Genomic DNA, 20,891 nt, shown 5'->3' with positions numbered 1-20,891 from the left:
TTTATAAAGAGAGACGAAGTATGTATTTATTAAAGTAAATAAGCAATAAATAAAGATAAGAACTAAATCGCTCCGTTTGCCGATCACCACCCGTGAGACTCGACGATTCCAGGACAAGGATTCGTTGGACGTCACGTGTCGATCTTCGCCGTAAACGCAAAGAAATTATTCATTTGTTAAGTGTCAGCTTAATTTATTGTACAATATAATCCGCAGTCGTACGAAACAGTGGAACATAATTTTGGCTTTCATGCATCAAGTACTTCTTAATGCATCAAGTACGTCTTAATGCATCAAGTACTTCGCGTAACGGTAATCTCGCGAATTTTGTCTTTCTTAAAATTAAATGGAATAAAATGATTATCATTTTATTTATCTACTTTACATGTAGATACGATTTTAACTTAATTCGTAAAACTTATCTCAATTACGCGGATAATTTAACGAGTTTCTACTTCAATCGTCTCGCGGTAAATATCGTCATATGGTATTTACGGTCGCAAATTGACACGTAAAAATTAGAAGTGCGTAGAAGCGCGTAGAAACTTAGTGCCTAGGAATCCAATTATTATGATAGAGCACGTTTCGCCGAAGGCTGAGCTCTACCTGTGATTCTTCTTGGCGTCAGTTCGCGTAAGCTGCTGAATTGTCCTTTCATAAGCTCCCACTGCGTCCACTTGTCCGAGCTGATGCGGAATTCCTCGCACGTTTGCAGGAAAGCAGGCACGCATAATTGCAAATAGTGATGGTCCACGGTGGGCAGCAGATGGTGCAATGAGTGTGAGCCGAAGTTGGTGAGCGCTAGGAAAGTCGAGTCGTCGATCACCTCGCGGTCGCGCACGGCGGTCCATCTCGAGCAGACCCCAGTCCAGGTCATTCCTTGGAGACATTGCAATAATTAAAGAAATTTACTAAATCCTTCGAGATAGAACAGAAATATTTTACCATTAAAAATTAAAATTACGTTGAGATTGAAATTGGAATTAATATCAAGCAGCTCGACGTTAAAAACAAAGTCAATTAATTAAAATTGAAATCAAAATCATGCGAAAAATTACATCGAGATTGAATTAATGTTAGATCTATGTTTGAAGTGAGTGTAGTTAAATCAATATTCTTTTTTTTCCTTTAATTAACTTATTTTATACTATTTTACTTTATTTAAATTATTTTTTAATAGAGAGAAAACAAAATAAATCTGATCGGTTCAAAAATGCTTTAATAATTTCAGGGAATGAAAGTTCCCTTAAATAAAAATGTAAGCTATATGTAACCTGTAGGTATCGCCGTCGTGGAAAATATCAGGATGATGATGAGCCGCATTGAAGCCAATCAGACCGAACAGGGCGCTACTAATTAGCACCATTATCAGCCACAACTTGAGAGCCACGAGAATCTTAGGTGCCATAAAACACATCGATAGAGGTAGCACGAGTGGCACGAGATCGCGAAACTCGAAGACCCCGTACACCTTGAATACCGCGTAATATCTAAAAGTAATTAAATCTTTCATCACGACAAATAAAATTGGAAATCCATTTGGCAAATTTTTCGATGTCGACAGACGGAAAAATTAAGAATCTAAAGTGAAGATACAAGCTAAACCTTTCTCTTAATTTCAACGAAAGGGTGTGGAATGTTATTGTATATACGTTGAAATTAAGTTTCTATTACCGTTTCAAGCCTTCGGTAACGAACAGCAACATCCAGACGATGGGACTTATAATCCTGCTTATCATTCCCGCTAAGTAGGATTTATCCTTACGAGGCATCCACTGCAAAAATGGCTCTACCACGTAGATCTCGTAATCCCATATGGTGTTGGTATACATGTGATGGCTCATCACGTGCGTGATGCGCCAATCTTTCGAGGATACCATGCTGAGATCGAAGTAATACATTCGAAAATTGTCTCTCATGTGGAAGTAATTGTGTGCCGCGACGGTCGTCCATGTCAGAAAAACGCCTAGAATTATCGTCGAATAAACCAATCGATTAATACGTTTGCTCTTAATGATTGTAATTAATACAAAGCTATATTAATTAATAAATATATTCGTAAATTTTATTTTATCGTTCTATTGCGATTGTCGTCATTTTTATTATACTGTTAATTATAATAACGAATATCCTTAATCTCAATTATTTATAATTTCAATTCTTTATCTAATAAACTATTTATATCTTAATTATAAATAGCTTCACGAATACTCACTGGCCAGGACGGTAATGGCGTAAGAGTCGACGAGAGCGGCCGCGAGACTCAGCGCGAAAGTCACAGTCGCCAAGGAATCGGTGATGAGATTCGTCGTCGTGGACGGTTTATGGAAATTGACTGTTTTCAAAGCCTCGGCCGCGCGTCTCTTGAATGTGCGATAGAAGCCGTCCGGCAGAAACGTCAGGGGCACCGATCGCGGACTCGTGGCTTCGCGGACGTAGAATTTTGGCAGCAGTCGTTCGGCCTTGTCAGTGATGTGGTGACTCTAAGTGATAGAATTGACCGTTAAAATTTAAAGTTGCCTCCGAATTTACCTACACAAAAATCGTAGCGACAGACCGGAAATTTTTCAAGGAAAATTGTGAAAAGAAATAAGGTGATATAGGCCAGTCATATGTTACCCAGGTAGCAAACACAAGTCATTTTGACGTCAAATACTAGTCATGTTTGTACAAATGACGTAAAATGACCAAAAAGCGACTATGTCTTTAAAAATGACATTATACTGACGTTATTCCATAACATCATTATGACGTCTATTTTTAGTCATTTTTGGTTAGGTCCCAGGTAGCAAGGTGACGTTAATATGACGTCAATAATTCGTCATTTTTTGGGTACGACGTCATTTTACCAACTTAAGACGTATAAATGTCGTGACTTTTTTGACGAAATAATAACTAATCGTAGAATGACCTTATTATAACGTACCATTGACGTCATTTGTATAACCATAAAAACACTTCGACAATTTAACCAAACTATAACGTCCAAGTAACGTTAGATTAGTGCCCATTTAATGACGTTAGTTATTTATCCATTGTACGACGTATCTGAGACGTCAGAATTTCGACCAATAAAAGACGTTAGTTAAATCACTTTAATACGACGTTCCTGGTTCGTCAGATTGTAGACCAATAAATGATGTTAGTTAACTGACGTTAATACGACGTACCTGAGACGTCAGACTTTAGACTAATAAAAGATGTTAGTTAACTGACGTGAATACGACGTACCTGAGACGTCAGACTTTAGACTAATCAAAGATGTTAGTTAACTGACGTTAACACGACGTACCTGAGACGTCAGAATTTCGACCAATAAAAGACGTTAGTTAAATCGCTTTAATACGACGTTCCTGGTTCGTCAGATTATAGACCAATAAATGATGTTAGTTAACTGACGTTAATACGACGTACCTGAGACGTCAGACTTTAGACTAATAAAAGATGTTAGTTAACTGACGTTAATACGACGTACCTGAGACGTCAGACTTTAGACTAATAAAAGATGTTAATTAACTGACGTTAACACGACGTACCTGAGACGTCAGACTTTAGACTAATAAAAAATGTTAGTTAACTGACTTTAACACGACGTACCTGAGACGTCAGACTTTAGACTAATAAAAGACGTTAGTTGACTGACTTTAACACGACGTATCTGGTTTGTCAGTTTGTAGACCAGTATCCAACCCAAGGAGCAAAGTCTATGACGTCGGCGACTAATAATGGACGTTTATAAGACAATGATAACTATTTCATGCAGTGTTATAGCTATCAAGAAGATATCATTACAAGATTTTTGAACACTTTAAAGATGTACTTGTTATAGACAAGTACAGTTACTAAGGAAGCATCAGGGTCAGAAGATCGTCACTGTTCACTGGATCATCGAAGTCAAGCAACACGGGCGCGGTACTGTACTAGGATGGGTGACCGCCTTGAGAAAGCGGGGCTATATGCACATAATACGTAAAGAAACAGTTAAAAAAAGCGTTTTTTTTTTCATAGATAAAGAAGAAAAACGTTTTTTTTATAAACGTTTATCAAGTGGACATTTTAACATTTTAATTTCATAAAAAATAATGTAGATTAAAAAGTTGTCGTCTATTTGACATTTTATGGTCAGTCTTGTGATGCCATTCCAAGATGACGTCCAAATGTTCAAAATCTGACGTACTTTTATTTCGTCCCGTCGACGTCATTAATTACGTATTAGTGACGTCAATATATGACGTCACGGAGATGAGACAAAAGTACGTCATTTTTACGGCACTTTGACGTCATTTCATAACGTCGCAATCGTCAGAACATGACCAAAAAATGACGTTAAATAGACGTCACCTTGCTACCTGGGGTTAGTCTATGACATCGGCGACTAATAAATGGACGTTTATAAGACGTCATTTCTTAGACCATCTAAAGACGTCATTTTAAAGACGTCTTAAAGTCGTCCAAATAAGGTCTTTTTGTAATATAACTATTTTTACTTCTTAATATTGTTTAATAAAGTAATAATAAAATAAAAACCACAAAATTAACTGCAATATGTTTGTTTAGCAACTTTATGATTGAAGTGGCGAATTTATGGTATAAGTGGATGTAGTTTTATGATAACTATTTCACGCAGTGTTATAGCTATCAAGAAGATTATCATTACAAGATTTTTGAACACTTTAAAGATGTACCTGTTATAGACAAGTACAGTTAATAAGGAAGCATCAGGGTGAGAAGATCGTCACTGTCCACTGGATCATCCGAAGTCAAGCGACTCGGACGCGGTACTGTACTAGGATGGGTGACCGCCTTGAGAGCGGCTATACGCACATGGCATGTAACGAAACAGTTAAAAAAGTTTTTTTTTCTTAGATAAAGAAAAAGAACATTTTTTTATAAACGTTTATCAAGTAGACATTTTAACATTTTAATTTCATAAAAAACATTTCTAGAAACCGGTATGTCGTACAATGGACCTATTTTTGCCGTCAATAAGACGTCAGAAAATGACGTCAATTGTCTGTGACATTAGACCGTCATTTTAACGTCATTATGCCGCCAGTTAGTGACGTCAGGAATGGTCAGTAAAGGACCAAAATTTGACGTCAAAATGACTTGTGTTTGCTACCTGGGTAGACATCGAACTTTCCAATTAATTTTCCCACAATAAATGATAATAATAATATAATTATAATGACGGATTGAAAGTACGATGATTGATACTTCCAAGCAAAAAACTGGCTGATAATAAATTGTTAACTCTAACTATGATTTAATAAGTACCTCGAATAATTCGGTGATATCGGTCTCTTTCGTGAGCCGAATCCATTCAGCTCCACCCGGATGCGATTTCGCGAAGGTTTCCAAATCGTAAAGCTTATTTCCGATTCTCCACAATCCTTCCGCACCGTCGATTTTTCTCCTAGCCTCGAGAAAACCCGCCGCGGTTGCCGCCGTCATATCTCTCGCTGGCAGGTAAGCTAAGCCGGGTACCGTGCTAGTTTTCGACATGTTAAAGGTTTTCTTGACCTCGCCTAAATAAATAAGACACAAAAGTTTGGTACTTCTGGCGAATGATGGATTTATCACAATTAACTTTTACACAAGTAATAATACGTTGATTTATATCTAATTTCTATAAACTTTTTATCACAAATTCTTCAATTTTTTAATAATATTTCAATCTTTGCTCTCTTTAAATTTTGGTTTTAATCAAAATCTTTAATTTCAATTTCGTGATTTTTGGAGAAGAAACGACCAATTACCAGTTATCGAGCGTTAGTAAGGTGTTAAAAAGAAAATCTCATAATTTAAGCAATTTGTTTATTCTAAAGTGAGCTAACGTTTCGACCGTACTTGGTCATCTTCAGATCATTTGAGAACAATACAAAAATAATATAAATAATAATAAAATATTGGAGATCACATTGAAAGCGTTGAAATAAGTATTAAGTTAAGGTCGAAGTCAAACACGGTAAGTCAAAAAGTCAATGATTAAAATTAAAACTTAAATTTAAGTCGAAGGTTAAAAATTAAAACCTAATCGAAAAACTTTTTTGGAGAAGACCAATAGTGAAATGATAGAAATCCTTCGCAGATAATTCGAGCAGCCGCCATCCTCGTTAGAGAGCACCAATAATGTAAGTCCAAATGTAAAATGTCCGGTGTTTAATAAATAATAATATATAATTTATGACCAGACTTAGTGGTAACTATAAAGAGAGAAACTCGACTATGAATAGAATTCAAAAAGCATATAGAAGAGAAGTGGACAACTTTCATAAGTGGTCATTCGACGAAGTTTGATATTATAATTTCATATTTTTGAATACGTGATTTTTATCAGTGCGAAGATGTACGGCTTCTGAGAGGGAGATGTTTGTTCGGCGACTGGCATAATAATCCACAAATTAATGTTTATAATTAATGGTGACAGAGAGTTCGCTCAGAACATCAAAATAAACCTCGTTCAATAATTCCGTGTCTTTTTAGAGCTGATTCCATTGTATTGCTCCTTAATGTAAATCATTTCGGAAATTAATCTTTTTTTAGTAATTGCATTCATGACCTAATATGCAAGTTCTATCTCACAACCAGTCAAAAGAATGATTATATTGTGTAATATGTTTGGTGACCATTAAATACTTGGACGAGTCTAATGTGACGTTATACTTATGTTCCTTGTGTACACGATACTAGAAATCGGTCCGAGTTTCGGTTTAAGCCAATGAAACTGCTGCTTTTCTGTAAGAGCTGCAAGTTGATTGGCTTAAACCGAAACTCGGACCGATTTCTAGTATCGTGTACACAAGGCTTTAAGCCTTATAATATGTAGCTGTCGTTTAGTTTGCCTAACATAAGAGGCATCGCAATTCTTACAATCAATTTTGTAGATAACTGTTATTCATAAAGTGGGAGTTCTTATCTTTTTGGACTTTAATTATTCTGCTATAAGTTTATTCAGAATACGGTATCCTATAGATATCTTAGACTTATCCACTAGACTTATCCACTAGACGATGACTTCAGAGGCAGATTTTAAATAAGGGAGGACGATAAAATTCTTTTTTTGTTCTGACACATCGACGTCGTTCTTTCTGTCTCTGTCGTCATTCGAAGACTGTATTTCGTTAGATTGAAGTTTTTTAATCTTAGATTAATATGTCTTTTTGTCTTAGGGAGGCTTTCTGATAGAATCTTTCTGATAAAAGCTACTAAAAAGTTTGTGACTTTTATTGTAACATTAATCTTAGTTTCTGTATAAGTAACTCTCTCAATCTTATTACTTTCAATCAAAAAATCCTTTTACTGCTCTTATGAATTAACTGAATCAGTAAAAATTCCGTTAAATTAGTTACAGATTGATTTTATTCTGCTAAATTATAGCTACAGAGATTTCATTGATAACACACTGGTCGTCATATCAGATGCGGATTAGGTTTCTCGAATCGTTTCCTGTAGATTTTTAGCCGCTAAATCCGAGTCTGTCAGTAAAATTTTTCTAACACATTTTTCTGTCACAAAAAAAAAACGTGTTGCTTCCTCATAGAGGAAGCTTTGTTTTCGTAAATTTCGTATATTTTTTGGTCATTTTTGACAAAGTATAAATGATGAACCCGATGTGTTAGAAAATTTCAAAAAATGCTTAAAATAAAGGTTAGACAATATAATTTAGACTAAGCAAACCCATAATTAATCCGTAAAATAATATATAAATTGTATAATATTACACTTTTTTATCCTCAAACTTGCTGTGCGCAGCCACTGTTTAATATCATAGCCGTTTAATATCATTAAACTGCTATGATATTCTTCACTGTTTCACAGTGAATATACTAACTCCAAATCTTAATATAGATCACGTATCGTTTACGTTATGTTTACACGAACCTTTTTCATTTAGACAATGTAACTAACGTAAATTATTATAAATTGACTGATTGATTGATTAATTAATTTGATTTCTTTAAATTGTATTTTTGCAAACAGTCCTACAAAAATAAAAAGTAGTTTTAAATTAGATTAGATTAGATGCATATCAATTTTAAATTTATTTATTAACTGTACAGTGACATAAACGATGCATGATATTAATATAAAAAATATTATTATTTACATTAGACGTTCATTTCATCGACTACAATTGGCAAGTAATCATCGTGACAATTCGACCATTGGTTTTGGTCCGATTGATCGTCAAGACGTTAATAATCTTTGATACTTATTATATATATAAGCATCTCATTTTTTAAATAATTTAAATTAAATTAAATTAAATTATTAAATTTATTGCGATAAATATTACCTTAGCCAGGGTTCGAACCTCCCTCATTCCGTGTAGAGCTTCGTACCAATTTGACCACTGAGACATGTGGTAATATTTATCGCAATAACACACTAAACAATAATAAGATGGACAACGATATTTAAGTCGCGGTGTATAATTAAACCGAAAGTACATTGGTAATCATTCGGACCAAAACCAATGGTCGAATCGTCACGATGATTACTTGCCAATTGTAGTCGATGAAATGAAAGTCTAATGTTTATTATATCGTTGGCGAATTACGAATGTACTTTCGATTATTATTTACATTGATCTCGCGTTGTTTATTTTCTTTTTTTACAGATATAAAATCAAAATGTTTAAAACTATTCTTGTGTTTTTCTAACATCCTAAAAATTGCACCCAAGTTAAATAATAGCATTAAAAATAAAATTGCAAACAAAATATAAATATAAATTTCTTATGATGAAATATAAATCTTCGATAATTCTCTGGATAAATTATTTATTATTTATATAGATGACACGTTAAACATAGTTTTCACAACACCTCCACGGAAAGTCCGACTTTCCATGCCTGTAGAGAGGGGCGAAAGTGGCCAATTTCACGCCAGGGAGGAAAGTTGTTACTTTCCTCCCTATTTAGCGGGTGGAAGTGAGCACTTTCCTCCCTAGGGCAGAAAGTGCTCACTTTCCTTCCTGTTTAGCGGGTGGAAAGTGAGCACTTTCCTCCCTAGGGCGGAAAGTGCTCACTTTCCTCCCTGTTTAGCGGGTGGAAAGTGACCACTTTCCTCCTTAGGGCGGAAAGTAACGACTTTCCTCCCTGTTTAGCGGGCGGAAAGTAAGTAACGGGCAAATCTTAAAACATATATAGGAAGCTTTCCAGCAAGTGACAAGTCGACACAAGTGTCGTTTTGTCTTTGTTACTCATTCCTAAACAAAATTATATTCTAAAAATTATATTTCTAACATTTTATTGTCATTTTGCTTCCTCATAGAGGAAGCTTTGTTTTCGTGAATTTCGTATATGAACCTTTGATTGCGTATAAAGTTGGGTCTAGTCAACCAAATTTAAATGATTTACATATGAAATAGGGGTAGAAGAAACCAACAAAGAGATTGGTTTTGAGTTTTTGATGCCAATATGTTCAGAGTGTTCTAAAATGTCGAAATATCGCATTAAAATCGCATGTCTGTATGTGTGTGTGTATGTGCAGATTTGATGTCCGTGATTGCTCTAACTTCCGTAAATATTGAGATATCGGGCTGTTTTTTTTTTAATCGATAGAGTATCATTCAAGGAAGGTTGGTATTGAATTTGGCGATGATCGGTAAAGGGGTTTTTTTTTTTTTAAATTTTGAATTTTTTGGAAATGTCCGTGGTTGCTCTATATAACTTCCGCAAATTTGGAGATATCGATCTATTTCTAATTTTATTATATTTTTAGTCTTTTCTACCCCTATTTTATATATAATTTTTTAATATTTGGTTGATTAGACCCAGCTTTATACGCGATCAAAGGTCCATAATTTGATCGCATATAAAGCTAAGTCTAATCAACCGAATTTAAAAGAATTATATATGAAATAGGGGTAGAAAAGACCGAAGTAAAAATTGTTTTTTGAGTTTTCGATGCCAATGTGTTGCTTATGTTCAAAAACGTCGAATTTAAATTTTTTGAGGATCGGTTTTGAGGATTGGCTATCCATCAAATAACTTAGGGTAGATTGAGGCGAATCGGATTAATATAAGTTGTAAGACAATTTTCGTTAGTATTTTATTTTAAACGAGCAATTTTATCGTGCTATTAATTTGTGTTGTGTGGGGGGGCTTCGCCCCCCACACCCCCCCACCAGGGCCACGCCCCTGGACCCCACTAGGGGCTTCGCCCCCTAGGACCCCACCAGAGGCTTTGCCCCTGGACCCCATTAGGGGCTTCGCCCCTAGAACCCCACCAGGGGCTTTGCCCCTGGACCCCACCGGACGCTTTACTCCTAGACCCCACCGGACGCTTTACTCCTAGACCCACCAGGACTTCGCCCATGGACCCCGCATCACTCTCTTTTTCTCTTTCTATTTAACTACACGCGCGTACAAACTGTACGAATGGAATATCAAATGCATACACTCTACAGGCATTCAAAAGTCAGACATTTCCGTAAAGAGGTGTTGTAAAAAATATCGTGTGCACCTCGGGTCGAAAGCTTTTTCAGACTCGTGTGATTTGCCGCCCGAGCCGAAAGCTCGGGCGACAAACTTCACACTCGTCTGAAAAACGCTACTTTCGCCCCTTGGTGCACAATATACTATTTCACAACACCTCCACGGAAAGTTCGACTTTCCATGCCTGTAGAGAGGGGCGAAAGCGGCCAATTTCACACCAGGGCGGCATAGCGGGCGGAAACCACTTTCCTCCCTTAGGGAGGAAAGTAACAACTTTCCTCCCTGTTTAGCGGGCGGAAAGTAATCACTTTCCGCCCTAGGGAGGAAAGTAAGCCCTGGCTTGAAATTGACCACTCTCGCCTGTCTCTAGGCATGGAAGTCGAACTTTCCGTAAAGGTATTGTGAAAAAATATCGTGTGCACCTCGGGGCGAAAGTTTTTTCAGGCTCGTGTGATTTGCCGCCCTCGCCTTCGGTCAGACCAAGAGGCAATTACAAACCAGATTAAAAGAACATAAAAATAATATCAGATTGGACGCGTCTAAACATTCGTTGTCTCAGAGCATTCCACAAAATTCATCATTCTTTTGACTGGGATAATGCACGCATCTTAGAAATCGAACATAATTATAAAAAGAGATTGACTGCTGAAATGATTCATATTAAAAAGCAGAAAAATGGTATAAATTTAAACAAGGACACGGAGCTATTGAACGATTCTTATTTGTATCAGCATCATACGATCGATATTTTGTATCAGTTATCATAATGTTCTTCTAACAACATTAACTATGGGTTATTGTGCCCTTGCGATGCGTGTATTGCCTCAGTCGTCTGTTATCTTTTGCGACGAACACACGCTTTTGAGATGTGATGGAAGGAGTTCACCTGCGTCGTTGCTGGTTGACCGCTTATGTGAGTTTGATTGTCGTGAGTTGGGACTTAATTATTAATCTAGTGGTTATTTCAAATTTCAACTTTCGGTTTAGTTGCCACTAAGACGGTCTGGCGACAAAGTGAATCGGCGGATAACTTGACGAATACTCGATCATTACTTCTGACTTCATTATGACCAATTCTCCACATACTTCGGCGAGATCTAAATATTGTAAATAGTAGCGTTTGTGATTTGATTCAGTTATTGTAAGGGAAGAAGAGTTTTTGTAATGCGTTAACGGTTTGGATTTTTAATGTCCTGAAGAAGGCCAAGTTAGGCCGAAACGTCGACTGACTGTATACTTTGAAATTATTTAATACATTTTTAACATCTTGAAGTGCTCGAAATTGGCCGTTTTTTGTATCTATATTGCTGTTAAAAATAAGTTGTTAAAAGAGTTGTTAAAAATAATGTAATGAAACCCATACAATAACATATTTTTAATGTTTATTAATAAAATTATGTGTAATATTTAATATTATAATATGTAGGTATATGTATACAAATATTTATACAAATGTTTTAAATATTATGTAAATACATATAATATTTATAGAATATTTTAAATATTATGTAAAATAACCGTTAATCATTGCAAAATATGGTAAAGTATAATTATTACAAAGCATAATTATTCCACTGTTCACGATTGTCGCAATAACGATAAATCGCACATTTCTGCGAAAATTAAACATTCAGTCTTTATCTCTTCGTTTGCTTGAACTTTGTTAGCGTGAAAGCTCCCACCACCAATATTTGATCACCGTGTTTTTTTACTCACAACGCAACGCATCGACGATATTTCCTTTCAATCGTAACGCATCCATTATATTCGGCGCGTAAGTTGTATTCTTCATGATTCCTTATAGCGATCTGCACGACTTATTCTTCAATAATCCGGTTACGTGGCATGCTGTGGTCAAGAATATCGAGTCATGTATATTGTGGAAGGGATATTAATGACCAAACACATCACTCTCGAGTGCATATACTCTTCCGCAGAACTGCCGTCATTAATATTTAACAAAAAAATTCTTTTTTTCGGGCACGAGAACGAGAGGATAATCGTTTCTTATGAAAATACATTAAAATATATAGTTGCAACTTTAACTGCAAAATTTCTCAAAATTGTAACGTGAGAGAGCAATTTGCATACAGAATCGTATTCAGCGTTTAAACAATTACCGGAAACAATTAGTTTTGTTCTTGTGCTAAAAAAATATCTAATTTTTTGTTGAAGTGTCATTTTACTTTATTACATAAATTATATATTTGGATATTAAATACCTGTAATAAGTATTGACTGTCCGGCGTAAAAGCTTTGTATCGGTGTTCTGCGTTCAATTACCATGTTTTATTCACTGTTCATAAAATATGTGAAGTTAATACAGACTATATAGAGGTTAAGAAATAAATATCCAATTTTTTTTAATTTCCTAGATTGAATGTCTGTTTGACTTGACGTTACTCCGAAGACTGAAGACTGCAGGAGAAATCTCGCAGTTTTAAAGATTATGCTACCACTCCACTCCCGTTTCCGTGGAGAAATGAAAACTCAAGGCTTCTTGAGACAAACCCAGGTAGCACATATTAGTTTCATATACGTTTTTTGAACGTATACATAGTTTCATAACCGTAAAGAACCATTAAGAAACGTTTGAACAAAAATGTATTTGAAACCATGATTTAAGAAACGTATTTTTTACGTTAACAAAAATACCTATTTTTAAAATTTTTTCTTTTAAAATTATAATTTGCTTTATTTATATATATAGATAATAGCTTTAATAGCCTTTTTTGAAACATTTAAATTTATATTGCACAAAATAAGTCATTTTATCCATGCACATATATCCACTTATTTACTTAAATTACTTTTGTCCTACCTGTCTTAATCTATTTATCGTCGGACAAATCTAAGCTTAGAAAACTTCCAACAGTTGCAAAATAAACGTTCTGCTGAACGTGGCCATTGAAAGAACATTTATACGTGTGTTCCGTTTTGAAGAACTTCCTGAACTGGTGCACATCAGTAATGCAATTAAGTTAGAATGAGACAAGTATATTTTGTTTTACTTTAACTTATTGCACGAATGTGCACCAGTTTAGGAATTTCTTCGAAAAAGAATAGACGTCATAGATGATATATGCATACAGCTTCTAGAACATTCTCACGCATGTCTCAAAGACGTCATAAACACGTTCAAAAGACGTGAAAAGTAGGAATTTTAAATGTCTTTATCATTAAAACAAAACGTTTCTATAATTGGTTTTTTAAACGTTATTTTATTGGAAAAGAAACATTCCATCGAACGTTTTTCGAATGCACATTTTTACTCATGAGAAACGTTTCTAGGAATCGGTTATAAATCGAAAAAACGCTTATAAAACATTTCTGAAACGTGTATGTGCTACCTGAGTTGCCTCTTTAACAAAAACCTATTTAACAAAAGACTAATGCTCTTGTCGCGAAGCGGGCACGAAAATATTCCGCGACCGAAGGTCGATCTGTTACTATGCCGCATTATACTACAGTCCGAAATTTCCAAATTTGCGAAAGTTAGAGCAACCACGGATATTTCTCACTTCTCAAATTTTATTAGAAAAGAATCCTTTATTGATTCTTTATAAGAATCCTTTTATCGCCAAATTCAATATCAACTTTCCTTTATTAATACTTTATTGATTAAAAAAAGTACATTTTGTTTTATTAAATGGACTTTCTCCCAACGCTATTGTTACAACAAATGCTGCTGCAAATACACCACAAAATGCTAGGCTCGGCTGCTTTGTAACTTCTTCAAATATTACATTATTTGGGTCAGAATATGTGTCTAATATGTGTTCTCCTAATAATAATCGGCAAAAATTATTTGTATTCTGCAATTTTTACTAATTTTAAGAAAGAAACATAAATTACACTTAACGATCAATCGCATACTACGTTTACACGAGCGTTACTTCTGTAGTAACTTACGATAATTCACTCGTTTACGCGGAGTAAATTATCGTAAGTTACTACAAAATCCCGTTTATGCGAAAGAAAATCCCGTTTACGCGGAGGAATTATTGTAAGTTACTACAGAAGTAACGTTCGCGTAAACGTAGTAGCAGTCACTTATTCATGTGACTTATTCATGTCAACAGTTTGTACGAACTGTCGTGTGAAACATATTGAAGAGCGATTCTACTACTATCCCATTAATCACAAAGACCTTATTGCAATGTGTTCACACGTTACTTACACAAAAACATAATTGAGGAGAAAATTATCTAGGTAATTCTTTAATGTTCAATATAAATAAAATAATAGACAAGTATATTTTGTTTTACTTTAACTTATTGCACGAATGTGTACCAGTTTAGGAATTTCTTCGAAAAAGAATAGACGTCATAGATGATATATGCATACAGCTTCTAGAACATTCTCACTCATGTCTCAAAGACGTCATAAACACGTTCAAAAGACGTGAAAAGTAGGAATTTTAAATGTCTTTATCTAGAATGTCTTTATCATTAAAACAAAACGTTTCTATAATAGTTTTTTAAACGTTATTTTATTGGAAAAGAAACGTTCCATCGAACGTTTTTCGAATGGACATTTTTACTCATGAGAAACGTTTCTAGAAATCGGTTATAAAACGTTTCGGAAATACGCTTATAAAATATTTTTGAAACGTGTATGTGCTACCTGGGTACCAGCACTTTTTCAACCTCGTCACTAACATAACAAGTAAGGGAGAGTTGCCGAATGCGTACCGCCTATAAATCGTACCTCATCAATATTTCACATTATTACTTAATATATAATTAAGCAATATTTAATTACAAAAATATAAGGGGCTGCTGGAGTGGCAAGAATTACCGACATTTTTTTGAACAGACTAAACTTTGAATTGGCTTTACGGAATTGAAAAAACTTTTTTACAGAATTAAAGCACGCACAAAAACGGAGGGCGCTGCAGTCGATATTTTACATCAAAAACGAAAAAAAAAATAGAAAAATTATAGTTCGACTCGTGACAACATTTGCTGCACATACAAATTTACACTTTGTATGTATAAAATAAGCATACAGCGCCCTCGGAATTGCAAAAAAGAACAATGTTGTGCTTTCAGAAATGAGCCTAGAAGCAGAAAAATGTGTCTGAAAATCTCATATGTATGTATGCGTGCGGAGTAGTATTGCGTGTAGCGAGAGATGGCGCAGCCATCGAAACAAGGACAGATGCCTCTCGTTAGACAAGGGCAGATATAGGCCGGTAATATAGAAAATGATAGAAAACGAATTAGAACGGAATTAAAAATGTTCGACATTATCGACATCGAGGAAGTTCGGCCGTCACTCCAGCATCCCCTTAAAGTCTCCAGGAGAAAGGAAGAAGAGATAAGGGAGTAGGGGAAGGGAAGGGTGCAGCGACGGAAAGGGAAAGGATAAAGAACGAGAAAGGGAGGGAGGGAGCAAGAATGTATAAGGCCGAGGGCCAGGTCGGGATAGGAAGAGTGAAATATATGTACAGGGTTGGGTACGTCCCTTCAAAACGCCAATGTTTGTAAAGGTTTGGGAACGTTCCTCAAAAACGCCCTTTAATGCCCCTTTGGGGCAAATAAAGTACTTATTCTATTCTATTCTATAAAATAAATGAGAAATGAGTAATATAGACAAAAATTTAACAGATTACACCTTGTTTTGTGCGTGCTAACGACATTTAAAAAATTCAGGTACAACTGCCCGGGAAAAAAAACCCTTATAATGTCTTATATGTTCATATAAGAAGCGGTCTTATATGCTCATATATGAATTTTGGCCGCATAAGATCTTATATGGTCATATATGATTATATAAGGACATATAAAAAATATCTCTTATAGTGTGTTATATGCTCATATAAGAAGCTATCTTATCATATATGAATTTTGGCCTGATAAGAGTTTATATGGTCATATATGATTATATAAGATTATATATAAGGACATATATATTTAAATAAGTTTTAGAAAATTGTTATATATTTTCAAATGTTATTTTTTAAGCGTGCCACTTTATTATAAAAGTGGACTTCACGATATAACTGATACAAAAATTGTGTCGCTCCGAGACAGCGTCGCGCGAGAATAGCGCAAGACAGTGTCGTATCTTTTTGATGCCGTTCTTATAACACTGTTTGTCAAATTTTAAATACGAGAAACAGATCACATCGAATGCCATCTATCGGATACTTTGAGATGCAATATTCTGATCTGATCATATATAATCTTATATGACTATATCGTATTTGACTATATCGTACATCATTTCATATACGATTATATTATTTTCAGTTTAAATTATAAGATATGTTTGCAAAATAATACGATTGATATATTTGTTTATAAGAACTATAATATATATTATATAACAGTTTTTTTCACGAATTATTACTGGTAATTTCATTGTTTACGAAAATATTTAATAAAAATTAATATGTGAATTAAAAAAATTAAATATCTTATGCAAAATTAGGAAAAAAAGAAAACTTAAAATAACATATAAGCAATGAGAAGTGCCGTTTTCGGTCGAAGCGGATCTTGATGCTTAATAATATTTCACAATATTATTATTAAATACATGTTTCAGTTTTTTAAATTGGTACAGCGTGCCAATATGGATTTTGTCGGACTTAAAACGCAATTGTGTAAACTAAAACTAGAAATAATATATTTCATATTAATTTGATACAGTTTCGGATTCCCCCGTAGCCCTCGGCGGGGGAACAGGTGGAGCGCGGAAAGAGAGGAAAAGTGCGTCTGTAAAAGCTCTCATATCGGAGAAGGATAGTGGAGGAGGAAAGGTAGGCGTGGAAGGAGGCTGTGAGGAAGAGGAGTAATTGGAGACGAGGTGGAAGACACAGCGGAATGACAGAAATCTGCCCGAGAAGAGGAGGCCGGAGAGAGAGGTTAGGGTGACGGCGAATTGAAGGAGGTGGCACCGAAGGCGAGAGCGGCGGAAGAGACCATGTGGCTTCGCAGCGTGTGTAGTGGATAAGCGGCAAGATCGAGAAATCGAAAGAAGGATCGATAGTAAGGAACGCACGTGGCGGAGGCCGACCGGTGTGGCGCGGGAGCGGCGAGGTGTTTGGCGGGCCCCGGCTGGGCTGAGACGGCGCGGGGTGCCGGCCCCTCCAAAAGAGTGGGTCGGCGCCACTGCGGGGCGTTGAGATGCGGCACCGGGGTTTCGCGGCGCTTGCGCGCAGCGACGAGCGGGATGAACTGCCGTGGCAGCGAATGGAAGTACGCTAGGGAGGTCGATGCGCCACCGATCGAGTACGAGGGATCGACTGAGGCAGAGAAAGCACGGCGATTCGATTGAGGATGGCGGATCGATTGCGAGGAGGAAAACACGGCGAGAACGTGGGAAGCGAGTTTGAGACGGTGAACGAGGACGGGGTTAAAGTGCAAGCCGCAGGCAGAAGGAAGGAAGACACGAGGAAATAGAAATAGGTGGAGGTAAAGGAAGCAGACAAGTAAGTAAAGGAGAAGAATGTGAGAGACAGCGGGGCGAATGACAGGCGCCACACACACACATACACATGTACACGTTTTAAGGTTAAGGAAGAAAGAGGGGAAAGAAAGAGCGAGGCAGGTTCTGAGGGAAAATTTACTCTTATAGGAGGGAAAGAAAGGAAAGCGGATTGAGACAGGAACAGAGAACAGAGGAAGATGACAGAAAGAGCAACGAGAGCATACAACCGTAAGAGATCCGAGGACTGGAAAAGCGGAGAGGGCGAGGATCATAGTGTAATGGCAAAGGAAATAAGGTTGAGGAGGGAAGGACAGAAGAAGGAAGAGGACGGCTGGGAAAAGGAAATAATGAAAGAACTGAGGGAAATGCGCCAAGAAATCCTGAAGGAAATGAAGCGGGAAGGAGAGGAACTTAGGCAAGAAATGAGGGAGATAAAGAGACAACTGGAAAGAGTGAAAAAGAGGCAAGATATAGGAATCCATGGCAAGAAAGGCGAAGGACGAGGAGAAGCGGGGAAGAGGAGTGACCAGGAGATCGACGAAGAAACAGATGCTGAGGAAAAGCAGAGTGAAGAAGGGAGGGAGGGGAAAGAGGGGGCCAGCGGAGGAATGGCGGTGGATGCAGGTCCGAAGCACGAAGGAGAGAAACGCGCAGGAGGCGGACGGGAGAGCGAAGGAGGAAGTAAAAACTGGTGGGAGGAAATGACAAGTGAGGAGGAAGAGAGAAGCGAAAAATCTCGAGGATCCAGTGAGGGTGAGGGGGAAAGAACGGAGCGGTGGCGAGGAGAGGAAGAGTTGGAAAGAGGTGAAGGAGAGACGGAAAGTGAGGTGGAGAAAGGAGCGACGAGGGAGAGGGATAGAGAAGAAGAACGGAATGGAAGAGCCACGGGGATGAAGAAGAGCAACGTATGAGATATGGTGAAGAGGAGAGAAGAGAAAATGGAAAAAGAGAGAGAAAGAAGAGAGAGGGAGATAAGACAGAAAGAGGACAGAGCAGAAAGAGAGAGAATAGCGAAGAAGAGGAGATCGCTGATATGGAGCGGTTTAGAGGGAGCAGAAATGGCGGAAAGGAAGGAATTCATGGAAGTTATAGTTCAAATGGCACTGGATAGGAAGGTAGGTATTAAAGGGGTGGTCGAAATAAAAGGAGATGGAAATAAGGACCTGCTGTTAGTGGAAATGGAAGAGGAAGAAGACAAAAAGGAACTGTTCTGCAAACGATGGGAAATGAAAAAGAAATGGGGTGTAATTGTGGACAAGGAACTGACCAGGGGAGAAAGGCTAGTGAGATGGAGGATAGAAGAAAAGGCAAAAAAAGAAAGAAGATTGGGGAACTCTGTGGTGACCACAAACAGCTGACTGTGGATCAATGCAAGGGAAATATACTGGGACGAAGGAAGGAAAGAATGGAGGAAAGTGTGAGGAAAGTACAAGGAAAAGAAAAGCAAGGACAGCCAGCAAGCGAGAGAGGAGAGGGAGGAATGAGGGAGTAGGAGCTTTGTAAGAGGCTTGAGCGTCCTTTCTCTTTTGTTAATGACTGCTTTGTTGTAGAAGGGGCGCGGAGACTGGAAGGGAGGAAGGCAAATGATAGGAGATGGAAGGAAGAGCCAAAAGAACTTGAGGGCGCAGAAGGAAGGAAGCAGAAGAAGGACAGGAGGGTTGACAAAGGAAAGGGGGGCGGGCTTAGTATGTAAGGTCGCACAAAGGCCAGGCTCGTACTGATGGACACATGTAAAGGGTTGGGTACGTCCCTACAAAACGCCATGTATCCCGAGAAGGGAATCATTATCCAAATAAAAAAAAATTGATACAGTTTCGAGTAAAATAATATACTAGAAGAATATTTATAACGGTTATACAAATTTATATGGATAGATCCATTATAGAGTATATATTCATATATGTGTGTGATTATCTTTAACCTTATAAATATACTTTTACATGATCACATATGATAATATACTAGTATATAAAACCATATATAACTATATAAAGTTATACTTAAAGAGATTTAGCCATATAATATTGTTCAAGATTATATTTCCATTTCTTATATGACCATATATAATTATATATTTACTAAATTAACAAATAAGAGGTATTTTTTCCCGAGTATATAATCATATATATGCTTATATATGGCCATATATAATTATATACTCTCATATATGGCCATATAATATTGTTTAAGATTATATTTTCCATTTCTTATATGATCATATATAATCATATATCTACTAATATAAACTAATATAAACTAATATGAATAAATAAGAGGTTTTTTTTCCCGGGTGATATAAATTTGTTATCAATTTATATATCTGACAATAATGTAATCATACAATTTTATTATAAATTTTTATATTTTTATAAAAAAAGGTTTATTGTAAAATATTTTGCGTTCTTTGCATATACATATTTGCAATTATTATAATAATTAAATCGATATTTTTATAAAATCTACCAAGTTTCCTAAATCGTACCATCATAAGATTTTCTGTATATAGTGCCGGTACAATCTAGGAATTCGTGCTGTATACTTATGCGTACGCATCTCTACGTTACGTGACATAATTTAGATTATGTTAACATGACAGTGACGTCTTTACCTTTTCATTATCATGATTCATTAATTATTAATTACTTAACCCTTTTTTTGATAAATTATTAGTATAAAATAGGTATAAGTTAGTGATTCCTTTCATTAATCTTATATTATTAATTAATTTTATTCATAAATTCGATTCTTTCAAAGAAAATATGATTTAAAAGACACACACACACACACACAGAGAAAGAGAGATTTTGCCTCTGGAACGTACCGGTATTGTATCAACCAACGTACGAAATTCGGACCACGATGTAACATGAGTTAATATAATATATAAAATATCTCAAATCGACACGAGACGACACTAGTTGAAGTACGAAATACATCTCAAATACTGACAATAATATGAATGGAAATTAACAGGGAATACTGACTTGCTGTAACACTGAAGATAATCCAA

General features: G+C 36.2%; 1 protein-coding gene and 1 pseudogene across 2 annotated transcripts; one reads left to right on the top strand and one right to left on the bottom strand.

Moving 5' to 3' along the window:
• Positions 1–553: 553 nt before the first annotated feature.
• On the bottom strand, positions 554–12,822 carry LOC139784857 (cytochrome b5-related protein-like; annotated as a pseudogene).
• On the top strand, positions 11,279–19,693 carry LOC139784859 (uncharacterized). 2 transcript variants are annotated; one of them, XM_071724035.1, is made up of 3 exons: positions 11,284–11,357; positions 17,101–17,882; positions 18,029–19,693. In XM_071724035.1, exon 3 carries the CDS (start codon positions 18,079–18,081, stop codon positions 18,790–18,792), a length of 714 nt encoding a protein of 237 aa, XP_071580136.1. In that variant the 5' UTR covers positions 11,284–11,357; positions 17,101–17,882; positions 18,029–18,078; the 3' UTR covers positions 18,793–19,693. The 2 variants fall into 2 exon arrangements, with proteins under 2 accessions (XP_071580137.1, XP_071580136.1); XM_071724036.1 differs by having other exon boundaries at positions 11,279–11,357; positions 17,101–19,693.
• Positions 19,694–20,891: the final 1,198 nt, after the last annotated feature.

This window comes from Temnothorax nylanderi, unplaced genomic scaffold (assembly GCF_030848795.1).
Source record: "Temnothorax nylanderi isolate EJ_2023f unplaced genomic scaffold, tnyl_v1.0 TNYL_tig0691_pilon, whole genome shotgun sequence".
Taxonomy (NCBI): Eukaryota; Metazoa; Arthropoda; class Insecta; order Hymenoptera; family Formicidae; genus Temnothorax; species Temnothorax nylanderi.
Note: the sequence above shows the minus strand (reverse complement) of the source record. Positions and strands in the feature narration are given on the sequence as shown.